Consider the following 13,375-nt stretch of genomic DNA (forward strand, 5'->3'; position numbering starts at 1 on the left):
GGCAATGGATGTAAGAAAAGGGTTAAATCAATATCTCGTTTCTGATTGATGACGCGCCTCCAAGCGCATGCGCGGAAAGACGGCGGACTTTTTGTTTATGTTTGAAAGTGTTTAAAATGGAAAGAGAGCAGCGTTTCCCCGTTTGCCACTTTCTTTAACTGTCTGTTAGGTTTTTTTAAAGTCATGAAACATTAGCTTACTTTGATCAATTCACGGTCATCAACAAGGACATTTGGTTGAGCAAAGTCGTCCGCTGGTTAACAACGGTAGGATATTGCTCCACATTTTGAGAGTAGCATAACTACTAGCTAGCTAGCTAGTTAGTTAGTTAACGTTAACATTAGCTAGCTAGCTAGGTTTGTAAAGTGGATTCACCATTCTAATACACCGTTAACATTAACGTTTGGACGATAACATAAACAACTTTTTTTGTTGCAAAGTTAAACACCTAGCGATAGCTAACCTAACGCTCGCTCTGTGTTGGACTTGATCGGTTTGCAGATGGAAAAAGTATTGTCGGTTACTTACCAAACGGGCTTTGCTATTGCTTAACTTAGGTGCTAGTTTTATTATTGTCGCCCAAGTTTACATTCTTTGTGTCAGTATTGCATTTTCACAAATAGAATAAAGCTGTCACAAATCTGAAACCGTTTTAAGGTTAAGTAAAGGATCTGAAAACTTTTTGCACATCACCCAACAAAACCAACGTTAGCCAACTTTGTTACATGCTTCTGTGTGTGCTAAATCACTGGTGGTGTACAAAGTTAACTGCTCGTTTTCTTTCAGGTTATTAATTTCGTCACTCAGGAAGCTCTACATATTTATCTATCCAGCAATGTTACCTATGAGGAGGACCATGATGACGCCTCTCAAGCCTTCCACGAATACTTCAGCTGCAACAAAGATCAAAAATAAGATTCTCAGTGAGTCTGTCATTCATTTGAGAACACATTTACACACCAATATTTATGTGGCTTTATGTTGTACAACTATACTACAGGCTTTGTGGCATTCTCCGAAGGAAGAGAACATGTTACATTGATGTTGTGATGCTTCTCCATACTTCTTCTTCAATAGACACCTCCTCCTTCTTCAAGGTCTCTTTGAAGACCAACAACAAGGCCTTAGCCCTTGCCTTGGAGGCACAGAAGGAGAGGAGCAGGCAGCTGGAGAATGGGATTGTGTACTATCAGAGACAAGTGGAGGATCTGTGCTTCGAGCTGGCCGCCAAGAAATACAAGCACAGGAAACTGGTTGGTTTGTTTGCTCAAAATTATTTAGAGTTATAGCAATTAACATCAAGGCCTGTTTGGCAGAAGGCAACCATTTTGTACCATACAAGTATTGATTATGATGCACAGACTGTTTCAGAAGTGTTCTGTTTGATTGGGTGATAAATTGCATTGACTGCAGTTCATCTTGTTTTTCTCTCACAGCTCCTCATCCTTAAAACCCTCCACAGCAACACTCTGCAGCACTTGGACATGGTGGCTGACCTGTTCTCTGACAGTGTAAGGATTCCTCTCAAAAAGTATTAACAATTGCTGTTTTTGTAACATAAGTAGGAACAAAATTGCACTCAAAATGAGTACAGCAGCTGCAACGATTAATTGACTAGTTGTCAAGAATTAAATAATCGGCAACTATTCTGATAACCGATTAAATGGTTTGAGTCATTTTTTATTAAATAAAGTAAACAATTATCTGATTCCAGCTTGTTAAATGTGAATATTTTCTAGTCTCTTCTCTCCTATGTGACTTTTGAGTTGTGGAAAAAACAAGACATCTGAGAATGTCATCTTGGGCTTTGGGAAACACAGATCAACTTTTTTTCTCCATCTGACATTTTATAGACCACACAACTAATCTATAAATTGAGAAAATAATCGACAATGAAAATAATTGTTAGTTGCAGCCCTAAAATATTGAAAACCCTTATGACAAAAACTGAAAAATGTTGGTCCCGACGAGACATGAGAACTGAACCTCGATGTGTCAGTGAGAATTTTGTCAGGATGGTATTATATGGAAAGATGATAAGAATTTTTATTTGTGATTGCACAGGGTGTGAAAGTGTGTCTTTGTTGTTACCAGATCTCATTGAAATAGTTACAGACAGAAAACTGAGCCAATCGCACATGCATTCAAACAACAGTTGAAACAATCACAGGCATCTCTAAAAGGCCTAATTCATCCAATGGGATAAAGCTGGGAAGTCTTTTGTAATTCTATTCATTTGGGGCAAAATGCTGGACTGTAGTCATCCCGTGTACATTATTTACTGATGAGTTATCAAGAGTCAGGGGTCTGGTCTAATGAACAGTTCTAAATTTGGGAACAGAAGTGATGTACTGGGGCAGCTTTAGTAGGAGACATTTTTAAACAAAAGTGCTAGAATGTAAGTTCTCTTCTTGTTGCTAGTGAGGACGGGATATTTTTTTATAGTCAAGCACAGACATGGTGCTCGGTTTCACATCGGCATTCCTGCCCTCAAGAGCTCTATTCTGATATAAGAAACCAATTTTTCTTTTTCTTTTACTTCTTGTGTCATTTGTTCCACATGAGGTTTTAAAAGTCAGACTGCTTTCTAACCAAATGCACACATATTTATAAGATTAAGCAACAGAAATATTGTAATAATATATAGAAAATGCCTGCAAATATCAAACTATGCCACACATAATCTGTGATTACCCACAGGATCTTCCTAAACTGTCTGAGGACAACAAGACCTTATGTGGTGACATCGACGAAGAAAATCTTATAGCGGCAAGGTGAGCAAATACTGTATTCAGGTTTATGTTTTTTTGTTTTTGTTTAGGCAGCTGTGAATGACTTCTGCTTTTTCTCTCTCTGTCCTCTAGTCTTACAGATCCGTTACCTCCTCAGCCAGAAATTTTAGGGGATTTGTTCTGTCCCCTCCGAAAAGTAACCGCGGACTTGCCTGAAAAAAACATTGGTGCAAATGCCGTCAATATCCAGAACAGACCCCGAGAGGCCACTAATATTTCCTGTGGTAGGGTGCTTTAGAATTTTTGGTATTACTCATTATAAATCCACATTTTCAAGTAGCTGCCCTGAGATACTGATGAAGAATTCCCTGGAAATAAGTCATTTGTTTATTTTTCACAACTTCTTTTTCACAGATAACGTAGATACTGAGAAAAGGCATTCAAGCCAGCTTATACAAGCTCCCCAGACAGGAACATCCCGTCCGCCCAGCAGTCTCAGGGTTGAAGTGGCGAGGCTGTCGTCGATGTTCTCTCAATCATCGGTGTTTGATACGATTCCGAACAGTCAAACCTCCTCGGCTGTAAGTGCGTGTGAAAAACCTCTGCCGTCTCTTTCTGACAACTTTCCCCTACCAAGTAGCTCATCCATGGAAATGGAACCAGAACATGGTAACAAACAAGAGAAGACTATCCTTCTGAATACAACAATGGAGATGACGCAATGTAATGCTCCTGAGATAGTCAGTGTGGAAACCAAGGCCAAAAAAACAGGCCGCTCTGGCAAGCCGAAAAGCAAGAAGAACAAGGAACAAGCCTGTGGGTCAAGTGTGGCTGAAAATCCACCGGTTAAAAAAACTGTGGATTTTAGGTTGAGTGAGGTTCAGAGTGCTCCCACTGGCACGTTGTTACAGACAGATGGCCATGCGCTAGAGGATAACGCACACTCAGCGTCGGAGTCACCCAAAGCACAGTGTAGGAGTGTCATCACATCTCGCATTCCCAAATTTAGCAAGTCTAAAGCCGACAACAATCAGAAAATGGTAAAGGACAAATTAAGATCCTGTGACCATACTGAGTCAAAAACCGTGTCCCCGGACGTTGCTATGCCAGACATGGACGATTATTTCATGGATCCTGAAAATGAAATACCAAAAGCCAGCAAAGGTGTAAAATTACCACAAGAGATTAATACGACGGAAGAGGCCGCGTCCAATATCACATGCAGGAGGTCCAGGAATACAGGCAGGAGCGTGTCTTCGGTTGCCAGGAAAACGTTTTTCACTTTGCCGCCATCGCGCGAAAGTGAGTGCGGTCGGTCTAGGTTGAAACAGGTCTGCAACGAAGTGGAAGAAGAAGTTCAGGGAAAATATGAAGCATGCAAAGACCAAGAACTTCCAGAAGAGTTCCTGCTTTGTGCAGATAAAGTCACACATCCAGAGTCGGCACATGAGGGCAATAATCCACAGCACAACATAAAGGCAAATTTTGGGGGACGTCAGAAATCGAGATGCAGAGGCACATTCGTTGTCTCAGTGGCCAGAGATGGCACCTCACCGAACGGAGCATCAACAGCAGGAGGTGCCGTAGAGCAGGACCTAACGCCTCCTACTGGATCCTCGGACCGTGAGACTATGGGTGCAGGTGTCATTCTGAAACTTTCAGAATCAAACCCGCTCAGCGATGGAGCCTCTGTCAAGGAAACACCGAGCTCCTGTGAGCGTCCTTGGTTGGCCACTCTGGATTCATGGAGCCCTCCAGATGATTTGAGTGGCAACGATAACCACGATGTACCGCTGCTGGACAAAGACTGCACTTCAGGAACAGAGTTTCAGAAAACTAAAAAAGCCAGGAGAGAAGAAACGAGTCGATCCAGTAAGAACAGAGCCGTGCAGAAGGAGGAGTGTGTTGATCATTCAAATGACAGGAAAAAGAAGGAAAAAAGTAGCCGTAGCAACAACAGATTTAGATCCAAGTTGGAACAGGTCCACAACGAAGTGGAAGAAGAAGTTCAGGGAAAATATGAAGCAAGCAAACGCAAAGTACTTCCAGAAGAGTTCCTGCTTTGTGCAGATAAAGTCACGCATCCAGATTTAGAACTTGAGGACAATAATCCACAGCACAAAATAAAGGCAAATTTTGGGGCAAGTCAGAAATCGAGATGCAGAGGCACATTCGTTGTCTCAGTGGCCAGAGATGGCACCTCACCGAACGGAGCATCAACAGCAGGAGGTGCCGTAGAGCAGGACCTAACGCCTCCTACTGGATCCTTGGACCGTGAGACTATGGGTGCAGGTGTCATTCTGAAACCTTCAGAATCGAACCCGCTCAGCGATGGAGCCTCTGTCAAGGAAACACCGAGCTCCTGTAAGCGTCCTTGGTTGGCCACTCTGGATTCATGGAGCCCTCCAGATGATTTGAGTTGCAACGATAACCACGATGTACCGCCGCTAGTGAAAGACTGCACTTCAGGAACAGCGTTTCAGAAACCTAAAAAAGCCAGGAGAGAAGAAACGAGTCGATCCAGTAAGAAGAAAGCCGTGCAGAGGGAGGAGTGTGTTGATCATTCAAATGACAGGAAAAAGAAGGATAAAAGTAGCCGTAGCAACAACCGATTTAGACCTGAGGACGCAGCATGTTACTGTGAGGACAGCGGTGACACCTCATCTCACTGTGGTATTGATGGTCCCGACGGAAACAAGAAGCAATTAGAAGATTTACGAGTGGTTGACTCACATTCCATGATCAGTGAAAAGGAGGAAATCTTTGAACATTTGTTTGATTCAAACCCCAACATCGAGTCAAAGTCCAAAATGGCTCAGGATGCAAAACGGTGTAGAAAGACTTCCAAGCTTCAAACACTCACAGAAACCAGAAATCCACGGGAAACCAGTGACGAGGCAGTTCATCAGAAACTGGGACACCTGCTGGCGGATGAGATGCCCCCGTGGCTGGACATAGATGTCAGCGTCGCCGACACAGAGGTCGGCTCTTTACCCGCGAGTCCCAGGAGGGAGACATCAAGCAGGGCGGCAGTGATCGAGGAGTCTGCTGCTGTCGCAAGGGATTATTCTCCAGGTGTGGTATCCATTATAGCCTATTTCTTTTATTTAAATGTCTACCTTGATACACATTCAATTTCCCGCGCAAACGGTATGTTTTCTAGTGTTACATTTGAGTTGTTGAGGTATCTTGAGTGCAAAATAGTTATTTACTGAAGTAATGAAGTTGGAGCACGCTGACATTGATGGTCGTACAGCTGCAACCTGTTTAACAAACACCGTGATGGATGTAAAGATGTAGTCCGTGCAGATTACAGCTTTTAAGGGTTGCAAGGACTTCTTTTTTTTTTTTTTTTTTTTTTGGTGGCATCTGAAGTTGGTTATTAGGGCTGCACGATTCAGAAAATGTCACGATTTGATATCGATTTTTAGGCTCAAGATTCAATTGAAAATCTATTTTAGATTCAAAAACGATTCTCGATGTTAAAAAAAAAAAAAAAAAAGATTCACAGTATGTAAATGTAATTACTTTTCCCATGTGATTGCAGTAGACATACAATTTAAAAAAATTATTACATTTAAAAAAAAATATGAATCTATTTTTGGAATTCTATGAATTGACTTTGAATCAATAGAGCTTGAATCGCGATACGAACGTGAATTTTTTATTATTAATTGTTTTTGCTCACCCCTATTGGTTATTGTTTAAAAGTTATGGTATTGATACCAAAAATTAGCCTGACAATCCAGACCCACATTGAGATGTATGGTCTGGGAACTCGCCATTGACGGAGCTCGATCCGAGGGGCGGGATAAACGGTTGGTTGTCTTTCAAATTTCCTCTGCACGTAATAGGATAGCGCTACAACCAGGCAGAGCAACGAGGAAGGTAGCGGAGCTAGTTGATAAATTAAACTTTTGCCGTATCCGGTCGGCAAAACTCCAAACACATCTTCATTTTTAAAGAATGATTTCTGTGCCGTTCTTTGTTCTTTTCTCAAAGAAAAGCTTAAATCCAAGTCTTCCAGAAGACCTCTGTTCCCAGCAGCAGCAGCCATAAGCCCCGCCCACCGACTCTACACACGATGTGATTGGCCTGACCAAAATTTGTTTTTTGCAGCTCGAAAGTCAACGGAGAGTGCCTAGACCCCCGGCTGCCAAATAAATTTGCTGCCACTAGGCGGAGTCTAGATTTCTAGGCTAACCAAAATTATACCTTTTTGAAAGCTTATTTAAAAAAAATAAGAACATGTTTTTCTACAAAAATCCTTTTCTTCATTTGACGAAAGCTGCTAAAGTTTTAAATACTGTTTAAACACAACGAGACTTGCACACAAAAAAAGGTCTACAACTGGCAAAATTTAGATTTGAAACCAACAAAAGGAGAATTCCGGTCGATTTCAACACGTAGCTCTGTTGTTTGAAATTTGGAGTAGTGTCAGTAGCGAGAAAAATGAAAACAATCGGTGTTGCCTACACAGTGTTATCCTCCTGCTAGCATTAGCACCCAGGAGGCTGAAACGGGGCACGTTTTAAACATGCTTTTAGCCTCTTAACATATTTGAAATGTCATTAAAAGTGCATACCCATGTGAAGTGATGATGTGAAAGAAATGCGTAAAAGTCGTGCTAATTCTGCTCTGTTTAGTTCTGGTGTTGAGATGGCAAGACGAGCGCTTAGGGACCGTCTACAAACTACAACACCGAAAAGAGATACAAAAATATTTTCAGAAATATGCTTAATTATTAAAAGTAAGTGCTGTAGTGCAACTAGCAGGAGACAAGTTATAATTGAGGTAAGTTTGGAGACACTACCTTATGTAATAAACATGCGTTGGCCCACCTATCTACAACTAGGGGAGACCGTGATAAGCCCTATTTCAATAAACGGTGGCGTATTCCTTTAAAGCTACCTAACCCTATGTTTAAAAAAAAAAAAAAAGGGGAAAAAAGGGATAAAAGTCAACTTACTTCTGATTTATTCTGTTGCAGCAGGACGAGTCTTGACATCCTTGACGAACACCCCAGACAGGGAAAATGGGGGGAGAACCAGGAGACGAAAAGGCGTCGTCAGTTATAAGGAGCCGACCCTCAACAGGTGAGGACATCTTGTCCACCATCTGTGGCTGCAATCCTGTTTCAGTATTGATTATACCAGAAAACAGCAGCGACTAATTGTTGTATTTATTAATTTTTTGTATTTTTGGAACAGCAAAATGAGGCGTGGAGATAAATTCACCGACAGCGAGTTTCTGAGTTCTCCGGTATTTAAGGACGGGAAGAAAAAGAAGAAGAAGCAGCAGCAGCAGAAGATCAATCCAAAGTTGGATGAATCCATTTTTATGGACTGATTATTATTATTATTATTATTTTTATTTTATTTTTTTGCCTGGTTTATTTTAAGTTATTTGGTTTTCTTAAGATTAATAAAGACATTTTGATCTTGGTCTTTTGAGTCACACTTCAAACATTGTTTGCTGGTTACCATTTTTGTACCGTATATTAAATTCTTTGTATATTACTTGTGTGTGCAAACATGGACACTACTCTGTATGTTCTGATAACCACTGTTCCACTTATTTCCCAGTATTATCTAGTTGGTAATGGTGTCAGAGATTGACGGGGGGTTGGTCATAAATGATTCAGTCCAGACTGTTCACCTGAGAAGTCTGTTCCGCTTCGCTGTCTAAGGCTTGTGTTCCCCCGAAAGGTTACCATATTCAGTGCTGCACGACCGCAACCAACCATGTGTACGGTTTTTTAGCATCATGCAAACTGAAGGTCTGTAAGCTTGTTTACGGTCATACAGAATTGTGGGGTGAGTACAGATGCTTGCATGTTGACCTTGTTTTAAATATGCCACCGATTGTTTTTTTTGTCTGCTCATTAAAATTAGTTTTTGCACAGGAGAGCTGGATTCAGTTTGGGATTTGTTGCACTCTGTCACAAAGGTGGACTAGACGTACTGGACTGTTGTGTTTGTTGAATTTGTTGGTAGCTCTCCGTGTGGGACCAACAAGGTGTCAAGTTCATGTCTTGACTATGCAGCAGTAAATTAAGCCCTTATTTTTAGGTTAACGATGACATGCAAGCTAACTTTTAGCCACAGGTTCATCACTTGTTTTCATTGGATTTCCACTTCACTCTGTTCTAGTCATCATCCTTTAAGAAGTAAGACCGCTTTTTTAGATGTTTCCTGTTTGGTTTGCAGGAGTCCTACATGAAAGGAATTCATTCAGAAAATGGAGGCAAGGCAGCTGAAAAGAGCTGTTGAGGCGCTTATGTGAGTGGCTGTTGGAAAAGCACAGAGATTGCTAAAAAGCACATTTTAAAAAACTAACTGATTATATGTTGTTTTTCCTAATCTTAACAGTGGTGATTACATTGGGCAGAAACTCAGAGAAACTTATTTTGATCCAAAGGGGAAGGGGACCACTACAATGCTGGATGACCTGGTAAAAAAACATATTATGTTATATAGACATGTTGTCTTTATCTGAAGCAGAGCTGTGACAAAATGTTCCATCTGCAAACATCAGTGGGTAGAAGACACACAATTAAGGGGCTGAGCTGTACAAACAAAAAAATTTAAGAAATGAATCAACTAATCATTGCAACAAGTGCTTCAGTGTCATGTTGCTATGCATTCTCTGTCTGTGCATGTTACAGGCTCACTATGACCTGGCCATTAGTGTTGCCCTTTGGTGGTTGGACAAAGAAGAGGGACAGGACATGCTTGACGGAGACATCATGTAAGCTGCTTGTGTTTTGATAGACTCAAGTTAGACTAACTATTTCATGGAAGAAGTACAGTAATGCCACAGTGTGGAAATACTCTGTTATAAGTAAACGCTCTGCATTCAAAATACTTACTTGAGTAAAGCTACAAAAGTATGAGCAACAAAATATACTTCAAGTACCAAAAGTACTCATCATTGAGAATGGCTGATTTCACAATAATATATTATTTGATTATCATTTTTGATGGATTATTGTGATGATTAAACTATCGCTGATGATTAAACCCATCTGAGGGTTTTTTTGCATCTCTTTTTTTTGTTATGTGTATATTAATCTGTAGAATTTGTACATGTGTAAACCAATAAACTAAATGTTGCAGCCTGTAAAGCTCATTTGAACTGATTTATCTGCTGGGTAGCTTCAAAGTGCTCATATTATGCTTTTTGGCTTTTCCCCTTATCTTTATTGTGTTATATATCTTTTTTTGTGCATGTTATAGGTTTACAAAGTGAAAAAGCCCAAAGTCCTCCCCAAAGGGACTTACCATCTCCAACAGAAAACACTGTTCACAAACTGCTCCAAACAGCTCTATTGTAGTCCAGCCTTTACTTCAGAGACAAACGTGGTCACTTTGTAACACACGTTATAATGCTCGCCTAGCTGCTAGCATGGCACGCCCTCTACTCTGCTTCTGACTGGCTAGTAGTCCTTACCTAGCTACTGAGCATGTGTGACTCCCAACAAAGATGTAACTGAATTGAGATGTCTCACTCTGTAGCTAAAACAGAAAGCTCCACACACAGGGTGAAAAGAGGAGTTGCAGCAATGTGCAGTATGACAAATATGGTGTTTTTTGAAAATTAAACCATGTAAACCTATTCTGATATATGATATACAATTATGAACCTGAAAATGAGCATAATATGATCACTTTAAACCTGCCTTCAACAGGCGACACCAAAGACAGCAGTAAAGGGACATGGGGTTAGGAAAGAACTTTAGAAAGGGGGTCAAAAGAAGACGTCTTGTAAGAGTCAAGCTTTGTACAAGACAAAAAGTGTCTGTGTGGTCTGCTGGGGATGGATGGATATAGATAGATAGATAGATAGATAGATAGATAGATAGATACATAGATAGAGAAAAATGGGAAATGACAGTGTTACAGCAGCAAAATATCAGACACACGGCACACATACAGAATATACATGAAATAATAATAGGATAGAATACAAGAACAGATATTTAAAATATATACAAGTTGGGAATAAAAATGTACAACTACTTAACTAGTATTGATAAAGATAGATAAACCTATTGTGCAAGTTGCACTTGGTGCTTTAAACTGAATAAGGCTCATAGGAGCTGGGATATTTTAGTTCGACGCCCCTACCTGTGTGGAACTTCTCGACTGGTCGGGTTTCTCTGGCTGCGTCCAGGTATAGAGTTGTTTGAATAAAACTTCTCTCCACTTTCCTCTCTACCACAGTGGAGCAACAAGCAGCTCAGGAAGTGCCCAGTACCCTAATCGCTTAGAACGAGAGGCCATGATCCTGTCCTCATTTGCTGGGATAATTATGGTGAGTGTCATTTATACTTGAATGCAGTTTTTATTAAATCATCTTGATGTACCAGTAAAGTTCAATGCTTACAAATAAGAAAAAGGCTCAGTTTGCTAGTGGCTTACCTTTGCAGCATTTTCCTGCTTCAGAACAGCCTGCCGGTGGACAAAATCCTGGCTCTGTACAGGTGTAAACCAGCTGCTTCATACTCAAACCAGAAATCCAAGGTGCAAGCATCCTGGCTAATTTTTTTTTTTTTTACACTCATGCTTAGAAGAAGCAGACACAATTATTTGGTACACGTTTGTCTTGCATAATTCTGGTACTATAGAAATGTTAATCTTCTACATTTATTATTTTTTTAACCCTAGAGCACAATTGTGTACCCCTTCACTCTGTCCTACCATCCGTTTGCAATGCTTGGCTCTTACAAGGCGGTGTACCACTCCAAGAAGCACAGTAAGTGTGTGGAAATATTAAACACAGTTATCTGGTATTATCTGGCCTGTGACTCTTTATAGCCGAACAATGCCTGCTCACTCATGACCTGTCATTGCAGGTTGTACACATCAGCCAGTAATGCTGAAATGTTTTCTGTTACATTCTTATTTTATTATCAAAATGCAGATTTCTCTATGTCTGTCTCTGTGTGTGTGTGTGTGTGTGTGTGTGTGTGTGTGTGTGTGTGTGTGTGTGTGTGTGTGTGTGTGGGTGGGGGGTTAAGCTCTGCAGAGAGAACAAAATTGTTAACATTAAAGGGATAGTTTGGATCTTTTTAAGTGGGGCTGTATGAGCTAGTGCGTGTTTTAGCTACGCTAGATGGCGGTCGGAACGCTCCCAGTTTGGAGAAGCAGGCAGGAGTACCGACACAGGAGCTAAGCAATGTCCTGCTGTGGGCGGGGGCAGCAGCTAAACACATTTTAGATACCTAAAAAAGTGTATATCGGTTTAATTGGATGCTTTATTTAGAATATTTTCAGTGCTTTACCTTGCTGTCAGAGCGACCTTAATGACGCCGTTATCTCTGCTCTCTTCAAAGCCACCAGACTCCTTTTACCTCGCAGAACCCGGGAGTTGCTGCTCTACTGCTGCCTCGATCAGTTAGTTAGCTTGTGTTATTGTCTGACTTTGGTGAATCCAAACTAACCTTTTACAACACTAAAGTCACACAATAACACAAACTAACTAACTGATCGAGGCAGCGATAGAGCCTCCATCTGAACTATCCATTTTGGTACTGTATTTGAGTGAATTGACTTTCCACCACTTGCTTTTTCCGTCCTAATCTAATTAATCATCCCACTCATCATCAGGTGTCAGTTATTTTTAAAATCCTTAAAAATCTCTCATAGGTCAAAAGTTGAAAAGATGGCTGTCTGAGAGGGAGAAGGCTAGTGCCCTGCCTGGACGAGTTTCAGTGCACTCTTCTTCATCTTCCTCCTCCTCGTCTCACTCCTTCCTCAGTGTGAGTAGCCACATTATCCTCATTTCTGCTCTATTTTTGTTTATTATCATTTTAATCCAGAATATCTCAGAGGAAAAGGGAAATTAGAAAATGATGGTACAACAGAACTAGACTAAATCTTGTTTTAGGCTATTGTGATAAAAGCCATACTGTAGGTTTAAAAAGAACAACTGTGTCTGTTTAAACATGCATGAAAGGCCTCTACTGCCACCCTGTGGATCTGAACAGACACCACCTATATCTAACACCACCTCTCTGTGTCACTCTCAGGACAACAGTGATCGCCGGGAGGAAAGAGCTGAGCACCATGAAGGTTCACTGGAGTCTCTGCATGACTGAAGTCCGCCTCCTGCAGTCACGTTTTGTCCTCACGATGGACTTTATATCTAATTTCTTGAGGGAAAAAAGTGTTTGAGTACAAGAGTTTCTCACTTCTGCTGTCTTTACTTTTCGGTGTTCACTTTATACTGTCACACTGACAATGTTTAATCTTCATGTAGTGGATAAGTATCTCATAAAACCACACTTCAAAAGATCCAAACTACCCCTTTAAGACAATTTCTATATTTAAAAGTAATAAAGGATTTATTATGTATATATGTAACCCAATCCACATGATTATGAATTGATTGACAACAGTACGGCTGGACTATTTCCCTGTTATTTACACAGATATTCACATTTTCTATAAAGTTTTTTCGATTTTCAGCTCCCACAGGTTCAATTTTCATCTAACGGTTTCAAACAACTGTGTTGTTTTGTGATGACCTCTGACATTCTGCGTGGAAAGATTAATCCTCTTGATGATGGATTAGCGGATAAAATGTCTCTCTGATGTGCATATCAATAAAGAGGGCCCAAAGTGGGTCAGTAATTTGCC

General features: G+C 40.7%; 2 protein-coding genes across 4 annotated transcripts; both read left to right on the plus strand.

Annotated features, from left to right (window-relative positions):
* The first annotated feature begins 64 nt into the window (after positions 1–64).
* Positions 65–8,808, plus strand: sgo2 (shugoshin 2). Of its 2 annotated transcripts, none has more exons than XM_028591624.1 (9): positions 65–266; positions 787–923; positions 1,078–1,253; positions 1,437–1,511; positions 2,701–2,774; positions 2,865–3,016; positions 3,147–5,807; positions 7,723–7,828; positions 7,943–8,808. In XM_028591624.1, exons 2-9 carry the CDS (start codon positions 836–838, stop codon positions 8,079–8,081), a joined length of 3,471 nt encoding a protein of 1,156 aa, XP_028447425.1. In that variant the 5' UTR covers positions 65–266; positions 787–835; the 3' UTR covers positions 8,082–8,808. The 2 variants fall into 2 exon arrangements, with proteins under 2 accessions (XP_028447425.1, XP_028447426.1); XM_028591625.1 differs by having other exon boundaries at positions 7,726–7,828.
* On the plus strand, positions 8,462–13,341 carry c9h2orf80 (chromosome 9 C2orf80 homolog). 2 transcript variants are annotated; one of them, XM_028591626.1, is made up of 9 exons: positions 8,462–8,548; positions 8,942–9,013; positions 9,104–9,185; positions 9,400–9,482; positions 10,958–11,048; positions 11,180–11,257; positions 11,402–11,489; positions 12,383–12,495; positions 12,766–13,341. In XM_028591626.1, the coding sequence occupies exons 2-9, from the start codon at positions 8,973–8,975 to the stop codon at positions 12,832–12,834; spliced, it is 645 nt and encodes a 214-aa protein (XP_028447427.1). In that variant the 5' UTR covers positions 8,462–8,548; positions 8,942–8,972; the 3' UTR covers positions 12,835–13,341. The 2 variants fall into 2 exon arrangements, with proteins under 2 accessions (XP_028447427.1, XP_028447429.1); XM_028591628.1 differs by lacking the exon at positions 11,180–11,257.
* Positions 13,342–13,375: the final 34 nt, after the last annotated feature.

This window comes from Perca flavescens, chromosome 11, assembly GCF_004354835.1.
Source record: "Perca flavescens isolate YP-PL-M2 chromosome 11, PFLA_1.0, whole genome shotgun sequence".
Taxonomy (NCBI): Eukaryota; Metazoa; Chordata; class Actinopteri; order Perciformes; family Percidae; genus Perca; species Perca flavescens.